This window comes from Pollicipes pollicipes, unplaced genomic scaffold (genome assembly GCF_011947565.3).
Source record: "Pollicipes pollicipes isolate AB1234 unplaced genomic scaffold, Ppol_2.1 Scaffold_7254;HRSCAF=8740_pilon_pilon_pilon, whole genome shotgun sequence".
Lineage (NCBI taxonomy): Eukaryota > Metazoa > Arthropoda > Thecostraca > Pollicipedomorpha > Pollicipedidae > Pollicipes > Pollicipes pollicipes.
Window position 1 is genome coordinate 1 of NW_023597049.1, and position 20,048 is coordinate 20,048.

Sequence of the window (20,048 nt, forward strand, 5' to 3'; positions counted from 1 at the left end):
GACACGCACCTTGACATTGGCCTTGATGTTGGCGAAGTCCTTGGGTCCGAGCACCAGCGGCGCCGGCTTCTCAACCAGCTTGAGGTCTCCCAGCGTGGCCAGCTCCAGACAGCAGTTCTGCAGCGTGTCTGACGTCTGGTTCACCACCAGCACGTCCAGCACGATGTCGTACTGGTTGACGTTTACGTACGCCTCGGCGTACACGGGGTCAGAGAAGCCGGTCAGCTGCGTCACCTGGCAGAGCGCGAGCACGCGTCAGGCGGCTGCAGAGGCCAGGCGGCGGTCGGCTCCGAGCAACACGCGCGGCCCCCGTCGGCAGCGACGTCACAGGCGCGACGGCCCATCGGCACCGGGCAACGGACGACGGACCAGGAGCGTGCGACGGTCGGCTGCGATGTTAGCGGGGCGAACAGCCAGCCAATGGGTTCACACACGCTCTTGGCGCAACTTAGACAATTACCACACGGGGCTAGCAACACTCAACCAAACACCACTGGTATCTGAAAGCAATGCAAATCCGATGCCACAGGACACACACGCACCACCAACACTGTCGCCGTCACACACAGTGCAGCCGGTTCGCTAGCGCACGGTGACGGGAGAGGAGCGCACCTTGCTGAGCTTGGACGAGCTGAAGTCGGCGGCCGACTTCTTGACGACGCCGACGGCCTGCGAGAGCGAGAGCTCGAACACGTTCTCGCTGCCGCCCAGCTCGCCGCGGCCGGACAGCTGCAGGAAGGCGATGGGCGCGTCCGGCTGCACGGTGAGCGCGGCGCGGTCCTTGGTCTGATGCGTTACCTCGGCGTCCGCCTTCACCTGGCGACGGTCCCCGGCGTCAGGCCGGCCGCACACGGCGGGCGGGACGGCGACGGTGGCACAGAGCACACTCAGCGGCTTCGCAGGTCCGTCGGTAATGTCCCAGCCGAGGTCCGCGGAAGCGGATATCACACTGGCAGAGGTAGAGCAACGACAGCCTGCATCCACTGTATCGGCACCATTCAATGCCGTCATATAAGAACGCTGCCCATCTTAGAGCTACTTTCCATCACGGCGTGAAAAACAAACGCAACTCCGCCACGCCACCCGTGCCCGCCCCTTTACCCTGTTAACATCCTCCTCGCGGCCCCACCGACCTTCAGCATGGAGTTAAGCGCGTCCTTGCAGGCGTGCAGGAAGATGTTCTCGAGCAGCGGGCTGGGCTCGGCCACCACGCGCAGGCAGAGCTGCAGCCGCTCCAGGTCGTCGTCGCTGATGGCCTTGTCGGGCAGGCCGGAGCGGCCCAGGTGCATGATTGCTGGCCATGATGAGCATGACCTCGCCGCGTACCCGGTGCTGCTTGACGGGCGCCGACACCAGCCGGCAGGTAGCGCAGCGCCAGCTTCGCCAGCGTGGCCGCCAGCACCGAGCCCACGAAGAAGTCGCCGGCCATCAGATACTTACGCAGCGGCGGCCGCTCCGCCTCCTTCTTCTTGGTCCGACCTGAGGCAGAGCGCCGGTCAGGGCAGCTGGAGACGAGCCAGTCGGTTGGGGCACGAGCACGTGACGAAGCGGTCCTCGGTGCCGGCCTGTCGCGCAGGTGATATCAACAACGCAGAAATACAACAGTCACCAGCCTCCGTTACACAAGGTCCACCAGGCCAGCACCAAGCAGGCACGTTGACCAAATGAGTCTCATCAGGGACCAAAGATTGACGCACGATGACCATCATCACCGCAGGGAAAGAGGATGTTCCGCCTGAAGGGCCGTCACGGCCGCTATCTGGGCGCTGCCGCGGCGTCCCGCCCCCGGCCCATCAGCTGCTCTTAGCGCCCCCGCGCCGTCCCGCCCTCCGGCCCAACAGCTGCTCTCAGTGCCGGCGTCCCGCGCCCCTGGCGCGCCACCCCACCCCCGGCCCATCAGCTGCTCTCAGTGCCGCCGCGGCGTCCCGCGCCCCTGGCGTGCCACCCCGCCTCCGGCCCATCAGCTGCACTCAGCGGCGCCGCGGCGTCCCGCGCCCCTGGCGTGCCACCCCGCCGCCGGCCCATCAGCTGCTCTCAGTGCCGCCGCGGCGTCCCGCGCCCCTGGCGTGCCTCCCCACCCCGGCCCATCAGCTGCTCCCAGTGCCGCCGCGGCGTCCCGCGCCCCTGGCGTGCCACCCCGCCTCCGGCCCATCAGCTGCTCTCAGTGGCGCCGCCGCGTCCCGCGCCCCTGGCGTGCCACCCCGCCGCCGGCCCATCAGCTGCTCTCAGTGCCGTCGTGGCGTCCCGCGCCCCTGGCGTGCCACCCCGCCGCCGGCCCATCAGCTGCTCTCAGTGCCGCCGCCGCGCCCCGCGCCCCTGGCGTGCCACCCCGCCTCCGGCCCATCAGCTGCTCTCAGTGGCGCCGCCGCGTCCCGCGCCCCTGGCGTGCCACCCCGCCTCCGGCCCATCAGCTGCTCTCAGTGGCGCCGCCGCGTCCCGCGCCCCTGGCGTGCCACCCCGCCTCCGGCCCATCAGCTGCTCTCAGTGGCGCCGCCGCGTCCCGCGCCCCTGGCGTGCCACCCCGCCTCCGGCCCATCAGCTGCTCTCAGTGCCGCCGCCGCGCCCCGCGCCCCTGGCGTGCCACCCCGCCGCCGGCCCATCAGCTGCTCTCAGTGGCGCCGCCGCGTCCCGCGCCCCTGGCGTGCCACCCCGCCCCCGGCCCACCAGCTGCTCTCACGGTGCTGTGCTGAAGGCCGACTGGGTGGCGTAGGTGCCATCGGCCGTCACCAGCTTGTGCACGGTCTGCTGCTGCTGGGCGGGGTCGTCGTCGGTGAGCTCGCCGGCGGCGCGGCGCCGCTCGTCCTCCACCAGCGGCAGCTCGCCCAGCGCCTGGCGCACCTGCGTCAGCACCGCCTGCACGTCCTCGGCGCTGGCCGCGAACTCGCCCAGGATCCAGGTGGCAGCCCGGTGCACGCGCACAGACCTGCGCCGCGCGCCGACGCGCTCAGTCAGCGGCGTGGCCCGGATGTGGCCACCGATGATCATGCCGTCAATGGGGCGCGCCGAGGCGATGGCATGCAGAGCGAACCAGACGACCGAGCTGGTCTTCAGTGGCAACGGAAACTAGTGACCTCAAACGCACCCCTAACTTGGGCGGCAATAAGAGCCGACGACGATGCTGCTCTCCACATTCTTTCACACAAATCCCAAAGGAGTTCTGAAATCCAGAGGGGCTAAGCTCCCGATCAGTGGGACTTCGCAAGACGCAGCACCAGCCCGCCGCCCCAAACCGCTGACCCGATGAGGGGGTAGGCCTCCAGCAGCTGCTCCAGCACCAGCGGGCGCAGGTGCTCGAAGCGCTGCACGGCCTCGCGCAGGAAGACCAGCACGTCGGAGGCGGCCAGCTCATTGGTGTCCGAGAGGAACTCGGTCAGCAGCGGGATGACGGTGGTCGAGACGTCAGAGAACTTGATCGAGCACGTGTGCAGCGTGCGCACCAGCAGCTGCCGGTACCTGCCGCGGCCGCACATGGTGAGTGCGTCAGCCAGTCGTGAACGACCGGCCGAAGCCCCAGCCGAACAGCGACCCGTGAGCCGGCAGAGCAGGCACGTCAGTGACGCGGGGCTACAGGACGCGGCACGGCACTATTAAACGCAGCTGACCCAGTCAGCGAGCCCGGCGCAGTTAGCCGCACGCGTCGGCATCACAATGCGAGACGCCGGGATGGCGCAGACTTGACGCTCACCTCACGAATACCTAGGTCAACCACGGGACTGAATGGTTACCTGCCATGATAACCAGTGCACAGGGCCCACCAAAATAATGGGGCTAGGTCAACCACGAGACTGAATGGTTTCCTGCCATGATAATCAGTGCAGAGGGCCCACCAAAATAATGGGGGCTGCTCCTCAACGTTACAGAGGGTGACGCAAAACAATCAAAGTGATCAGTTTACACAGGACTCACTTTCCAATGTCCTCGTGCTCGACCGTGTTGTGCGTCTTGGTGACCTCCTTCTTCAGCACCAGGACCATCTCCTCGACAGTCCGCAGCGTCACCAGATCCATGGCCAAGTCCAGTGTCTTTTTGCGCACCTGAGCAAAGGGCGGTTTGTGTGCTTAGTAACACCGCCACCGGTCAGCGTACAACGCCACACAGTTCCGAGCGCAATAAGAGCAAGTGCCTCCGTGAGTGGATACACATATAAACTAAATAGCCAGTCACGCAGGTGATAGTCAAGACACCATCCTAGCATATGGCTTACCATAGTCACCAATTAACAAAATCACTGATGGCAAATGAGTCTGCTTTAATACTCTGATAAGCCTCGAAGTGGGAAAGGAGAGGGGAAGTGTTACAGCCAAAGTAATCATCCACCCTGCATATCACCCGCAGCCGAAGCTTGCGACATCATCAAGATCAGCACTCTGCTCGATCCTTGTCGCATTCCTCTGTCCCCACATAACCTCTGCCTGGCCGACCTCTCCGCCTATGGAGGCCCCTGGCCTGGCCAGCCGTCGCCCGCCCACCTCCAGATCCGGCGTGGCCAGGATGCGCAAGATGTCCATCACCAGCTCCTGCAGCACGCGCTCATGACTGGGGTGCTCCTTGAGCGCCACCAGCCGGTCCAGCACGATCAGCTTGACGTTGTTGTCCGACTCCTTCAGGATGATCTCGATGTAGGTGGTGGCCGCGGCCTGACGGCAACCGAGAACGCGCGCCATCAGCGACGGCAGCGGGACTGTTACTCCAGAGCCCGCTTACTGCTTGGGTCTGAGAGTCTGCTGCTATGACTCCAGTCTGGTACGTCAGCCTAGTCTGTTTGCTAGTCTGCGGTCGTAGCACAGTAGCTCCGGCTGGGAGGCTAGCGTGATCCAGCAGTACCCGTTTCAATATTTCCCAAACGCAAACACGGCCCTCGGCTTAAGACTGCCGCAAAGCTAAATACGAACAGACACTACGCTGCATGTCAGTGAGTGCGGACACGAGTTCGGGGCACAGATCGTGCGACGGGCGCGCTGGCACGTGAGGGTGACGGTACTGATCCGGACGGCGGCGACGGTACTGACCCGGACGGCGGCGGGAGGGCGACAGTACTGACCCGGACGGCGGCGGGAGGGTGACGGTACTGACCCGGACGACGGCGGGAGGGCGACAGTACTGACCCGGACGGCGGCAGGAGGGTGACGGTACTGACCCGGACGGCGGCGGGAGGGTGGCAGTACTGACCCGGACGGCGGCGGGAGGGTGGCAGTACTGACCCCGGACGGCGGCGGGAGGGGGACAGTACGGACCCGGAACGGCGGTCGGGAGGGTGGCAGTTACTGACCCGGACGGCGGCGGGAGGGTGGCAGTACTGACCCGGACGGCGGCGGGAGGGTGACGGTACTGACCCGGACGGCGGCGGGAGGGTGACGGTACTGACCCGGACGGCGGCGGGAGGGTGACGGTACTGACCCGGACGGTGGTGGGAGGGTGGCAGTACTGACCCGGACGGCGGCGGGAGGGTGACGGTACTGACCCGGACGGCGGCGGGAGGGTGGCGGTACTGACCCGGACGGTGGTGGGAGGGCACCGGTACTGACCCGGACGGTGGTGGGAGGGCACCGGCACTGACCCGGACGGTGGTGGGGGGTGGGGGGTGGGGGGAGGGGGGGGGGGCGACGGTACTGACCCGGACGGCGGCGGGAGGGTGGCAGTACTGACCCGGACGGCGGTGGGGGGCCGAGCTGAGCGTCACCAGCGTGCCGGCCGCCTCGTACCGGACGGCGGCGCTGCTCGAGTTCAGCAGGTTGTAGATGCAGCGGATGAACCGGGAGCGCTCCGACGGGTTGGCGTGGCACACCTGTCCGCCGGCACACCACTGTCAGCGGTGTCGTGCGCCACAGCCACCACAATACAACCCGAGCTATCACAACACAGCCCACGCAGCAACAGTCACCACCGCTTCTCCGCGATACCGGGCACAGAAAGCTAAGCGAACTCAGAGCATGGAGTTTCAGACTGGCCTTGGCCAGTGCAATACAAACCTATCACCATGTCATCCGGGAGCCACGCGCCACACTGCGTATGGGTCCAGCAGCGTAGCCGCGGCGGCGCACCTTATAGATGAGCTCGACGATCACTAGCTGCAGGATGTCGCCGAACGTGTTGACCTGCTCGATGCAGGAGGAGAGGTAGGCGAGCGCGCGGTCCTGGTCGGCGTGGATCAGCATCATGAAGGCGTTGCGCCGGCACGACATGTCCTGCTCGCCCTCCAGGAAGCTGGCGATCAGCTCCGGAGCGTCCGGTATCAGGAAGTCGAAGTTCCTGCCGGCAGAGGCGGCACAGGCGGTCAGACGGAGCAGCGGTAGAACGGGACGGAGGTGAGACGGAGCAGGTGGTCAGACAGAGCAGCGGTGAGACGGAGCAGCAGTGAAGCGGAGCAGTGGTGAAACAGAACAGGTGAGATGAGGCAGAAGTGAGACGGAGCAGCGGTGAGATGGGACCGAGATGAGACGGAGCAGCGGTGAGACGGGGTGGCAGTAAGACGGAGCAGCAGTGAGACGGGGCAGCGGTGAGACGGAGCAGCAGTGAAACAGGGCAGCGGTAAGACGGAGCAGCGGTGAGACGGAACAGCGGTGAGACGGAGCAGATGGTCAGACGGAACAGTTGGTCAGACGGAGCGGCGTTCAGACGGCGGAAGGAATGACAACCGAAGCCGGTTAAGGATTGTACGGCTGCAGCGGTGCACAAATATATTACTGTGTGACAGACTCCAAGCAATCATTCTGCTCTTGGGTTCTGCAATTGTTGAAAACGAATGCAACGCCTCCTCTTCCATGTCCATAAGGCAACAGATAAAGCGCATAACACCAACATAGCATAAAATTCGGAGCGCACAGGCAGCATTTGTACCGGCAAAGCCTACGCCCGGACAGCCGCTCCTGCTCCCGAGTAGCTCCCGGGCAGCAGCTGCCTCCACACTAGACCAGGGCGACGCCCACCTGTAGATGGTGAAGATGGCCATGACGGCGTTGCGGCGCACGTAAGAGTGTCGGTGCTCCAGGCAGGCCTGGATGGCCGGCATCAGCGGCTCCAGCAACTCGGGCTCCTTCAGCTTGCACAGGAAGCGCAGCGTCGAGCCACGGATGTACTCGTTCGGATGTTGTAGGTCCTGACGGGTCAAGCAACGTCCGTCAGCGCGGGATACAAGGCAATCGGCGTCCGCAGCGGGGGACATCTGCCAATTGGCGTCCGCAGTGGGGGACACCAGCCAATAGGCGTCCACGGCGCGGAACACCTGCCCATCGGCGTCCGCCCGCGTGGGACACCAGCCAATCGGCGACCGTCACCGCGGGGAACCAGCCAATCGGAGTCCGTCAGCACAGGACACCAGCATAGTAGCAGGCCACTCACAACCGGGAATAGCCCTGGCTTTCAAAATCGGAGGCGGACATTTGGCAGGCCATGACACTTCATATGTCCACGGCCGATGCTGCTGCTGCTTAAGACCTTGCATCAAGTGCTTGCCGTCCGCCGAGACTTTCCTGTACACACCTTACGGTACGCGTCGCACACCAGGATCATCTCCTGCATCAGTTTGCCATCTGGCAGGGTTTTGGGCACGATCTCCCAGAAAATCAGCAGCAGCTTCTTGATGGTGTGGTCTTGCAGTGGCAGCACAAAGCGGATCACCGTCATGAGGATCCCAGGGATCTTCTCGCCCGAGAGGATGGCGTGAATGCATTTCTTCAGTGCATCCGTCTTGGTTCGAATGTCACCCTTTTCTGAAATGAGAAAGAAAGCCTTCACTTTTCCACACACAAGCGTCAGTACGAATGTCACGAAGAACTTTGCTGCTATGTCAAGCAGTTTTAAATGCCCCACATTGCAAGTGTTTTAAAAACAGGACAAGTGTTGATGTCAAACATTTTCCACACAAAATTGCAGGGCACTCACCTAGGTCAGCCTTCAACTGCTGTTCACTGGGCTGTTCAACATCAGATGGTGAGGCAATCAGCGTGTAGCAGGGCTGCTCTGTCGCCATGACTCCTGCTGCAAACAGTGCACAGTTGTGATGATATATCTGCTGCAAAACCAAATCCATTGCTTTGCTAGCATTGTGCAGTGTTTCAACATTTGACCACTTGGGTAGAAGATGTCAATATTTTGCATGCTGTTACATCCCTGGTTTTGGATTGATTACCTGTTGCTCATCCCCTTACTCAAAATCTGCAATCAACATCAAACCAGGCAGCAGTCAACCCAGCATTGAATAATTAAGTGCCCCAGGCTTGACAAATAAGCTGGACTAGTCAGATGGCTGGGTTCAGAGTCAAAGGGCAACCAATTAGCACCAATGGATCATGTACACACCGGCTGTGGAGACTGCCGGAGAACCATGATTGTGGTGGCATGAATCTACGTTTACATTCTGGACATTTTACCTGATGAATTTTTGACTGATGAAACTGCGCTCTGGGTCATTTGAGGTCATCCAACAATTATGAAGGAAAAGCAATCCCATATGAAAGATACAACCATAAGATGCCATGAAAAATAGCAATGATGCTTTTATTGTGAAATTGATGCACGTCAAAAGGAAAATGCTGGAACACATTGTTGGCTCTGCAGCCTTCACTGTCTCAGATGCTGCTGATATAAATCAACATGAAATAATGAGTTAACTACATAGCTATCCAAATTTTTACAACTATTTTGTAACATTTTAGCTGGGCAGGTAGCCATCACCTTCAGATGAATGTGCATAATACAGGATAGGTATTAACGTGAATTTTTTGTCATATTCACCAATTCATTTATGCAAGCAAATTTTTGGTGCAAATAACCTAACCTACACCTCTAGTTCTCAGATAGTATTTAGCATTGGACAGAAGACACATTTTCCCACCTACAAATACTGCCCGAATATAAAGCAGAGACACACAAAAACTACATAGAATAAAAGCTTAATTTTAGATGAAGACATAAAGCTTAAAAGCGAAAAGCTTATCTTCCCATCTATTTACAGTGGTGCTACTCAATGACCCTGTGAGCACAGTTTCAAAGATGCTTCTTGTTCTCAGGTGGGTAGGTCTATTGAGTGCTAACTGAAATAACAAGGTGTGCTTTTGAAATACATTTTATATTTGAGCCAAAGCTTGGTCAATGGACATTTTCTGAAAAAATCATTAGGAGCCTAGGAAAGCAATCTAAAAGCTGATGAAACTGCTATAGAAAATGACTACCATTGACAACTGCTCCACTGTGCCCTACTTCTACATCATTTAACATTCTGAATCTTTGACATTTATCTAAAAACCATGGGGACAACAGCATCTTTCAATCACATTCAGCTGGTGGCAGTGGGATGTGTAGGAGCTATAGATAAAGACCATAAACAAACCCAGATCAGTGCCATACACTGAGGAAAGCATAATCAAACTCACTGTCTATGAGTAGATGCAGTAGCTGCTAATTTTCCTAGGTACTGAATGCATTGCAAGGAAAAGTTATTAATGACATGGTCGAGAGATTCGGCCGTAACCCGCAAGCAGTGTCCCTCGTTCAATCGTGAATGTGGCGTGCGATGCTGTCGAAGTTGCAGGAACAGCTTGCCTCCATCTGACATCGGTCACAGAGAACAATTTTTTACATTCTTTCCAGTGTGTATTTGTGGAGAAAAAAATGTCTAGGGGCTAAAAACACCAAGAAACATCCAAGTTTCAGACAATGAGTCCTCATGGCCTACAGCTGTTTGCTTAGGCACCGCTCACTTATTGTTGTTCTATATCATCCCAACACGAAACCTCCTATCCCCCCAAATAAAAATTACACAATGCACACTTACCGGCTGTTTTTGCTCCTCGTCAATAAAATTATGAAATCACTAACACAGGACACTTACCTTACCGGCAACCGCTTCACAACACGCCCAACAACACCCAATCCAAATAATGCCGTACAAATCTTAATCCACCAAGACAATAGTGACGCATCACTGCCATCCACGTAGCAATATTAGTAATGTCACTTGAGTGCAATCTAAAGTAGAACCGGCTATATTCTCTTTATAACAAGTTGGGGGAAGATTCAATACACTATTTTACCTTGAATAATTCAAATAATACTAGGTACTGAAAATTTTAGACACTTCTGTTATTTTGTTGAATATTTTGTTCTGATATAATAAGCTCCAAAAAACGACCAGTATGAATCGGTACTAATAACTGGAAAGGAAACATGCCACTAATTTGTGCAAATTTGTTGTAGCTGTGGAGTTTTTGGTCTAGGCATTTGGGGCGTGCTCTTATTGTGCTTATCCGGCTCGTGCGCTTTCGTCGTCGAGATGTAAACATATGCTGTGAAGAGGGTCCTAAGCTGGTGAATATTCTTGGTATGTAATATATTCGCAAATACCGCGTTTTAACCGATGGGTTCAATGCTGAAATCGGCGTAACGCACACGGCAGATATGCAGGGATTGATCCAGATGGGCTAATAGAGGTATTATGGGGGTAGGCAGGGCTGCCTTTTCCAATACTGGGTTTTCCAGGCTGCAGTTTGTCCAGTATGCTTATTATGTTCTGTTCACACTGCCGAATTACATTCCATGAGACAAGACATGGATTTTTGCATGGATTCATGGGGATGTGTGTATAGGGATGTATGTAATATAAATGATTTTCTCAGTGGTTTGGTGACAGATCTGGCTTTACCTTTGTATGAAGATTGATAAGAATGTTTTCTTTCATTTGACAACTGGATGGCATTGAAGTTCAATACTAGCCAACTGTTGAAAATAGAGACCCACTTCACATTATTGCTGAGCTATTTCTTACTGATTATCTTCTGGTACAACCTGCATGGAAAGTGATAGCTGATGGTTGTTCAGCTGGGTCTGGTCATGTATGTACCTACCTACATGTGAATCACTTGTTGACCTACATGTTTTGCATTTTAGAAAAGCAGGTATTTCCAGCAATTGCAGGGATAGATACAAAAATTACTGTTTACTGATACTAAAACCCATAGAGGTAGAGTTCACACAAACTCATGAAGAATGCAGATGGATTATTATGAATTTAAACTATATTTTGTAACATGCTGTGCCATATGGGTGCATCTTCGTCTTCCCCAGAGTTGAAAGAAAAAATATATTGTTCAGCAAAGTGGGGGACTGCCGTCTCTGGCATCACTTCTGTACAGCTGTGTGGTCACTGAGCCTTGACTGTCACTCTTTGAATAGTCAATTAGAAGATATATCTTCACTTTCATGCCTGCTTGGCCAGATGGAAAACCAGTACCTTGGTACCATAGTTGGCTCAGCTTAGTGATTATTGGTAGATGACTTTTATATTCCATGGACAAAAAAGTGCTGATACCTATTCCAGCTGCCATTTCAGATTAATCAACTTAAAACTTGATATTTGTGTCTGGCTTCCTTAAAGCATAACTGTTGTCTAACTCCTTAATTGACTTATTTTCCAACCTACACATTTTACCTGCTAAAATACATTATCACTATGACCATGCAGTGACTCATGAACTGGACATGGGCCTGTCATTAAGTATTTTGGAATTAGAAGCTTGTGATGGCGTTACCACAGCACTAATACAAAACAGATCTATATTTTTAATGTACCCTTATTTATCCATCTGACAGTTTTATGTATTTTGCCCTATTTTGGTCAGAGTTCCTGGGTCATTATTGTAACACAGCTTTTATGTAGTGAACTCAGTTTTATTGTGCATATGCATAATTTTTGGAAACTTGTTTTAGCTATCATGGAGGAAAAGATGCCAATGGTTTTCAGTTTCAAATATGCACCATTTCAGCTTCCTTACTAGTTCAAGATCACCATATCAGGAATGGTGAAATGAGCTGCTCTTGGCATCACTTAAGTACCTTCATGTGTGCCTAATCTTAACATTGTCTTATACTCCTAATCACCTTTCCAGTAAAGATCATTGGTGTATTGATTGGCCATCTTTGCCTACCCTGTTATGACCAGCTACATGCATTGGCCACCCACAGATAATGCCGGGACGAGGTGCTGGTCGCGCCCGCGCTGCTCCAGCCTGGGGTGGCGCCGGCCAGCCAGCGGTGGGGCGGGGCAAGCCAGCAGCTGGGCGGGGCAAGCCGCCGGTGGGTCGTGGCAAGCCTGGCGCCGCGGCGCCGGAGGTCAGTCAGGCGCAGACGGAGCGGCGGTTCGCCGAGGCGTGCGCCGAGATCCGGGCTGCCTCCGAGAAGCACGTGGCGCAGTACGAGCTCTCCGACTCGGAGGAGGAGTGGGACGACGTGGACGATGACACCCGGGACCGCATTCTCGGTGAGCGAACGCCGCGTTTTGAGTGTTGCATTTAGAGCGCCGCTATGCACTATTTTGCGTTGGTCGTGGACTTCGAATATCACCGACGAGAAATTTGTTAAAAGACTGGTGGTGATCATGCACATATGTTTTCGGAAATGGACCCATAGCATGTCAAGATTGTTGTACTTTCAGGCAAAGTCTGCAATCAGTTTACTGGGAAAGACGCGCTGGGAAACACGTCCGAGTATCTGCAGCGGGCCCTGAACGCTGACGCCAGCACGTGCCTCATCTGTATCGGCACTGTCAAGCGCGCAGACGCGGTGAGAAGAGCACGCCTACAATGGAGCAACGCGTGGAGTGAGCGTGACAGCGGCTCACGTGTCCGAAGGCAACAAGTGTAGAGCATTTATTGATATCACGTGCGCCGTGCGTGCTGTGTGTACACGCTGTATACGATTGAACTTTATTTAAAACTTATCCTCAACCTCCTGGAGAGTGAGCTGTGTTTATTCAGGACATGAATGGTCAGTGATCACAAAACCCGTCAACTTCCGAAAATTGTCGCTTTCTGTGTAGTCCCTGGGATGGGTCTTGACAAGAGCACGCTGGCTGGCCTGGTCATGTGGGCATACCTTACCGTGCATACCTCTTACCATGCATACCCCGCCGATGCGCTGACCGGAGGATGCGTACTGGCCACGGCTGAGCGCGCGCCCCGAAGCTCCCGCTGACGTCACCACCATGTCCTGACGTAGCGTGGTCGTGCCGGTAGGTGTGGTGCTGCTCCGGGTGCTACGTGGGCTTTCACCTGGCGTGCGTGCAGACGTGGGCCCGGGACAGCCTCAGTCAGCAGGAGCTCCGCCTGGAGGACGGCGACGCCAAGGCCGCCCAGCTGGATTGGAAATGGTACGGCTTCCTGAGAGCCGGCGCTGAGTCGACGGCACCGTGGCATGCGCATTGTCTCTGTTACTGTGCCACACCAAAGGATCAGGCATGGGGTCATATTGTATTGCCCAGCGTGGATGTGCATTGTGTCTGGCATCATTGTACATCGGTGTACATCCATCTTTTGTACATCCGTTCATGTGCATCATTTTATGCCACGTATATCAGCTTCGGCTAATGCTTCAGTAGGCTGATGCAGGCAAATTTGCATAGGCGATTTCGAATACCTGTGTAAGGCTGGTGTGTTCCGTCGTGGTGCCGCTATCGCGCCGTGACCTGGTGTGCGCCCGCCGCGCGCAGCCCCAACTGCCGGTGCTCGTACGGCCGCGCGGAGATCCCGAGCCGCTACCTCTGCTACTGCGGCAAGCAGGTCAACCCGCCGCTGGACCCGTGGCTGCTGCCGCACGCCTGCGAACAGCGCTGCGAGCGGCCGCTGCGGCCCGACTGCGGCCACACCTGCCTGCTCCACTGCCACCCGGGTACGCGGCGTCCGTGGGCGGGCTGGGCGCCGCGCCGCCACGCAGCCTCCGGGCGAGTGGCGCCCGAGCGGCGCGCGACGCTCTGGGATGAGTCATGAACTGGTGAGGCGCGGTACTGCCCAGTACTGATCGGCGTGCGCGTTGATCCGCGGTAGTGGCGTGTGTCTCGGTGATGTATTACCTACGAGATCGTTTGCGGCAGCTGGATCCTGGTCCGTGCACCATGGGCACTAGGTGCGTGGTTCCATATAACCTGGAGCTGTTCGCGCTGCGGCCTGCTACGCTCTGCCAGTGACGGGCCGTCCACCCTAACCAGTCACGTCCTTGCCGTCTTTCCTTTGCCCTGCCGTCTTTCAGTGCCGTGCCCGGCCATGCCTCGGCTCGGCTCGTGTTTCCGTCCCGTTTCCGTCCCTGTCTTAACTCGTGCTGTGCTTCAGGTCCATGTCCACCGTGCCCGGTGACCGTGAAGACGCGCTGCTACTGCGGCGCGTCCGGCCCCGACACGCGACGGTGCGGCAGCAAGGCCTGGTCCTGCCGCAAGCCCTGTAACAAGACGCTCGACTGTAACACGCATCGGTATGCCGCGCAAAGCACGACGACTTGTCACGCCTTGAAAGTGTCATGGCAACTGCCTTGAATCAGTTGTCAGAACGATTCCAGGGGATTCTGTGTACGGTTTGGGGTACACCTCGCCAGGTGTTCGTGACCGTCGTGCGTCGTGCCACAGGAGACGGGGGCTGCTCCGCCCATGAGCAGTCGAGTGTAGGCGGCGGCTCCTGACGCGGTGCCCGTGCCGTGGGTGTCGCCGGCGCCCACCGCTGACCGGCTGTGATGTCGGCAGCTGTCCGGAGCCCTGCCACCCTGGTACCTGTCCAGCCTGTCCGCAGACCAGCCGTCGAGTGTAGGCGGCGGCTCCTGACGCGGCGTCCGCGCCGTGGGTGTCGCCGGCGCTCGCCGCTGACCGGTTGCAATGTCGGCAGATGTCCGGAGCCCTGCCATCCGGGCGCCTGTCCAGCCTGTCCGCAGACCAGCCGGCAGCCCTGCAACTGCGGCAGTCAGGCCCAGCTGCGGCCCTGCGCCAGCCCCCGCTGGCAGTGCGATAAGGTAACCGACGGGCGAGCAGTCAGCACGACAGGCTCCGTCAATATCGCGGCGGCGCCATTTCCTCGTTACGCCCGGCCTGGCAGGTCTGCGGTTCAAGATAACTACCGCCGGTTTTGATGCACCTGGCTTGTACTGATGCAGCGTAGTTCTGACTTTGTTGTGTGTATGTGGGTGGGGGGGGGGGGGGGGAAATGTGCACTCTCATGTGATCACACCTCACTAGCCTTGCAATGGGGACATTGCCACCGTTTGTATTGCCGCCGCAGCCGGCTGTGTTGACGATGACGGAGCCCCGGTCAGCCAGCCGGCCGGCCCGCTCGCTCGCTCCTCTGACCCTGCCGTGACCCGCTGTGCGGCAGGTGTGCGGCCGGCCGCTCTCCTGCGGTCACCACCGATGCGACGCCGTCTGCCACGCCGGCGCCTGCGGGCCGTGTCCGCGCGCCGACCGCCGTCGCTGCCCGTGCGGCCGCACGGAGGTGCAGCAGCCTTGCCACGAGGAGGTGGCCACGTGCGGCGACACCTGCGACAAGTGGCTGGCGTGCGGCGTGCACCGGTGTGCCGACCGCTGTCATGCCGGCGCCTGCCGACGGGTGAGCCGGCCGCCGGAGGCTGCAGGGCCGGCCGCTGCGCTGGGTCGCGCTCGTGGACGGGTCGAGATCGTGATGGGTTGCGTCCCGCTCCGCTCCATTGCAGTTATACTGTCGCTGGTTTCAGCTGCGTTGGTGGGCCGTTTGGCCTCAGTGGTCAGGTTTCTGGAAAGCCTCTTCGCGTTGACGTGGGTTTAGGAGGAACGTATTGATATTATTGAAGAATCGCTTGGAGCTTGTAGGAGGTAGGAGAAAGTGCTTATGTGCTGTATCCGGTTGGTCACTGCCGGTCGATATTGTTTGGCGGTGTCGTGTGGCTAGTGATTACGACATCCCCCTGGCTGATGTCTGGGTGCCCACCTCCGGCCAGGCGCGCGTGTCGGCTGTGACATCAGTGCCCCGACGGGGGGAAGGGGAGGGGGCTGTTTCGTTTGTGGCGTCCGTCCCTGGCTGAGGGCCTCTATGTCGGTTGTGGCATCAGTGCCCTGACCGCGGGCCTCTGTGCCGGCTGTGACGACAGTGCACTGACTGGGGGCCTCTGTGCCTGCTATAGCGACAATGCCCTGCCCGGGGCCTCTGTGCCGGCTGTAGCGACAGTGCCCTGACCGGGGTTCTCTGTGCCGGCTGTAGCGACATCGCCCTGACCGGGGGCCTCTGTGCCGGCAGTGTCTGCAACTGCGCGTAAAACGTTGCCGCTGCGGCAGGAAGGAGAAAGAGATGGTGTGCGACAAGGAGTTCACCTGCGAGAACAAGTGCAAGCGACTTAAGGATTGCGGCAAGCACACCTGCAACAGGAAGGTGGGCACGCACGCAGCACGAGCCTCGGGAGTAGAAGCTGGTGAAACGGCTTATGTGTGTCGGCCGCTGAAGAGCTGGTCTGTCAAAATAAAACGATGTATGATGCAAAATGGCTATTATTATTTAGCAAAGGAACAGCACACCCTCCACGTGAGAGTTTTGTGTGCACCGTTCTTGTGAGATGTACTGTGCAGCTCTTGATCCTTGCTTAGTTATACACCAAGTAGGATGGATGACCTACGGAGATCATATTTTCTCTTGGTGTGCTGTTTGTCCAGGGCCTGGCTGTGTCGGTGACTGACTGGGTGACTGTGACTATGACAACGTGACATGTGCCTAAGTCGAAGCACTCGCGGACAAACGAGTGGCACAGTGGGGGATGTCATCGTGTCTAACCAAAATAACGAGCTCTGTGCTGGCGCGGCGTCGGCAGTGCTGCACGGGCGACTGCCCGGCGTGCGAGCTCACCTGCGGCAAGACGCTGCCGTGCCGCCAGCACAAGTGCTCGTCGCCATGCCACACGGGGCCGTGCTACCCGTGCCCGCTGACGGCCGAGCTGCGCTGCCCGTGCGGCGGCGCGCGCCTGACGGTGCCCTGCGGCCGGGAGCGGGGCGCGCGGCCGCCGCGCTGCCGGCGGCCCTGCCGCGCGCCGCCCGACTGCCACCACCCGGCCCGGCAGCCGCACGCCTGTCACGAGGGCGCCTGTCCGCCGTGCACGCTCGAGTGCGGCCGCGAGCTGGGCTGCGGCCGCGGCCACCGCTGCCCGCGGCCCTGCCACGCCCAGGTGACGCGACGCTTCGTCAGCGCCAAGAAGGCGGCCACGCCCTGGGAGAAGCCGCAGGAGCAGCTGGTCACCGTCAGCCTGCCGTGTCCAGCCTGCCAGGTCAGCTGCCGCCGGCAGGTCGCCCTCTGATGGGTCAGGTCACGGCAGGTCGCCCGCCGGCTCGGTCAGGTCAGGTGTGGCGGGCCGCCCTCTGATTGGTCAGATCGGGCGCGGTAGTCCTCCCACCGGCCCACAGTGCTGTGTACTCTGTTTAGGTGCGCTGTTGGGTTAGGCGCCGTGCTGTTCGGTGTGCCGCGGTTGCGTGAGTCCGCTCCATGTTGTTACTTCTATGTTCTCACAGCCTGAGTGACCGCTTTCGCGGATTGCGTGTCACCGTTGGCCCGCTGCGGGGAGGACTGGTCGCACAGTGACGGGTGTCGGTGACGGGAGGGGTGGGGCCGCACAGTGACGGGTGTCGGTGACGGGAGGGGTGGGGCCGCACAGTAACGGGTGTCGGTGCCGGGAGGGATGGGGCCGCACAGCGACGGGTGTCGGTGCCGGGAGGGGTGGGGCCGCACAGTGACGGGTGTCGGTGCCGGGAGGGGTGGGCCCGCACAGTGACGGGTGACGGGGGAGGGGTGGGGCCGCACAGTGACGGGTGACGGGGGAGGGGCGGGGCCGCACAGTGACGGGTGACGGGGGAGGGGTGGGGCCGCACAGTGACTGGCGCTGGTGACGGGGGAGGGGTGGGGCCGCACAGTGACGGGTGTCGGTGACGGGGGAGGAGTGGGGCCACACAGTGACGGTGTCGGTGATGGGGGAGGGTTGAGGCCGCATAGTGACTGATGACGGGGGAGAGGTGGGACGCACAGTAGCGGTGTCAGTGACGCGCCCCTGCCGCGCAGGCGCCGGTGCTGGTGCCCTGTCTGGGCGAGCACGCCCAGTACCCGATGCCGTGCGATGTGGCGCGGCCGGCGCCGTGCGGCAGGCCCTGCGGCCGCCGCCTGGCCTGCGGCAACCACAGCTGCCAGCAGCCCTGTCACCTGGTGCAGCAGCCGCCCGACGACCAGCAGGTCAGGCTCAGCGCTGGTCACCGGGGATGCGTCTTGGAGTCTATGTCAGGCGCCGGATACCACGGGCGCTTGATGACCGGTCGTGAGGATGGCCGTGGCGAGCGATGGGGCAGTGACTGTCGGCTGTTTTGAACAGTCCAGTTTTCTCAATTATAGTTAAATGGATTGGACCTACTTATAAATGTTCTCATCTTGGTGCCTTGGTTTGTGGTTTTTTTTTATTAAAACCATATGGTAGTTTGCCTGGTTTAAAAACCTACCAAGTGCCACGAAACCGTGTGGGACGTATTTTCTGTTATCAATTGCGATGGTTTGGCGTGGACTTAGCACTGTCAGTGACCACGCTGCTTTTGTATGATAAGATTCACTTTCAACATCTGGTAGTCCAAAGGATATGCATATATATATATATATATATATATATATATATATATATATATATATATATATATATGTATATATATATATATAATATTGCCAGTAAATCTGACGTGTGCCTCTTGTGTCATGTCGACGGTCATGTCGTGCACCGTCGTTTGTCATTAACATTATAGCAGCTTTTCAATGACATGTTCACTGCCTGGTCGTGGATTCGATGACGCTCCGCGCCGGCCGTCTGCCTTCTCTGACGCCCGGTGCGCCGCCTGCCGCAGGCGGGCGACACGTGCGACACGTGTCAGCTGGCGTGCACGCGGCCGCGGCCGGCCGGCTGTCAGCACGCGTGCCCGCGCGGCTGCCACGTGGGGCCGTGCCCGCCGTGCCGCGAGCACCGCCGGCTGCGCTGCCACTGCCAGGTGGGCCTGCTGCACGTGCGCTGCCACGAGCTGACCGAGGCGACGGCCGAACGGACGGAGCGCCTGCTCTCCTGCGGCAATACCTGCCCCAAACTGGTGAGACGTGGCCCGAGCTAGCCGCACCGTACCGGAGCAGGCGGTGGAGGGGAGGCTCAGTCTGTGGCCCTGGCACTGTGTCTCGAGGTGAAGGGTTATTTGGATTGGATTTGCTGATGCTTTGAGGGTTCTCTAGTGCATACGCATATTGAACGGCCTTGAATATTTGAGTGCAGCGGGCTATTTATCCTCGGACATTTTATTTTGTTTGATATGTTAAAGGTCTTGTATATATTTGGGTCGTTGCACGTAACCTTATCCGTCGCCTTCTTGAACAAAGCATTTCCATATTGTGGAAAACGTTGGTCGTTTTCGTTCCCTAAAGTGTACAAGTAACTTTGCAAGTAATTCTTGATCCGCGCACGTGCTTCCGTGATTCTTCCACTGCGCCAGTCTCCCCGTACGTTAGCAGCCGTCCTGCTCGTCCTTCCGCACTGTGCTGACTCCCGGCCATCCTTCAGTCCGTCTCCTTCGACCCTCCCCCCCCCCCCCCAAGCCCAGCCGGCGGCGGCCGCTGTGCCCCGAGGCGACTCGGCTGACCGGCCGCGTCGCTCCGGCAGCTGCCGTGCGGCCACCGGTGCGTCTCGGACTGTCACGCCGGCCCGTGTCCGCCGCCGGCCGACGGGTGCCCGGCGCGCGTGCGGCTGCGGTGTGCCTGCGGCCGTCGGAGCCGCGCCGTCGCCTGCCGCGACCTCGGCGCTCAGACCGGGCTCGACTGCGACCAGGAGTGCGCCGACAGACTGGAGGCGCAGCGCCGGGTCAGTACGGCGAGCGGGACCCGGCGGTCGCCCCGGCGTCGCTCCTCGCCAGTGTGCGTGTGGGAGACGGGATGTGGCAGAGCCGGCCGAGATTGTATGCAGATATGTGTATGTATAAATATATATATATATATATATATATATATATATATATATATATATATATATATGAATTCTATGAGCTTGGTTTTCTGACTTGCATTCTCTCAAACTGGTGCGACATGCATTGCATTAGCTTTAAAGCTGTTCATTTTTGAAGTCAAAACATTCAGAAGTACGCTGATGGTTTCCCAGGTACAAACATGGTGTGATGCAGGGGTAGGGCATGTAACCCAAAACGACTGGAGACAACCTTTAGTCGTCACGGGGGTTAACATACTTCACTGCTGTATGTCATCGCTGGTACTGACGATCGT

General features: G+C 58.4%; 1 protein-coding gene and 1 pseudogene across 1 annotated transcript; one reads left to right on the forward strand and one right to left on the reverse strand.

Annotated features, from left to right (window-relative positions):
- Positions 1-9: 9 nt before the first annotated feature.
- LOC119111000 (coatomer subunit beta-like) lies at positions 10-9,867 on the reverse strand (annotated as a pseudogene).
- Positions 9,868-10,292: 425 nt separating this feature from the next.
- Positions 10,293-18,895, forward strand: LOC119110988 (NF-X1-type zinc finger protein NFXL1). Its single transcript, XM_037234804.1, has 12 exons — positions 10,293-10,318; positions 11,959-12,253; positions 12,428-12,555; positions 13,008-13,141; positions 13,481-13,659; positions 14,097-14,235; positions 14,640-14,763; positions 15,123-15,353; positions 16,017-16,148; positions 16,582-17,031; positions 17,817-17,885; positions 18,779-18,895. The coding sequence occupies exons 2-12, from the start codon at positions 11,962-11,964 to the stop codon at positions 18,893-18,895; spliced, it is 1,995 nt and encodes a 664-aa protein (XP_037090699.1). The 5' UTR covers positions 10,293-10,318; positions 11,959-11,961.
- Positions 18,896-20,048: the final 1,153 nt, after the last annotated feature.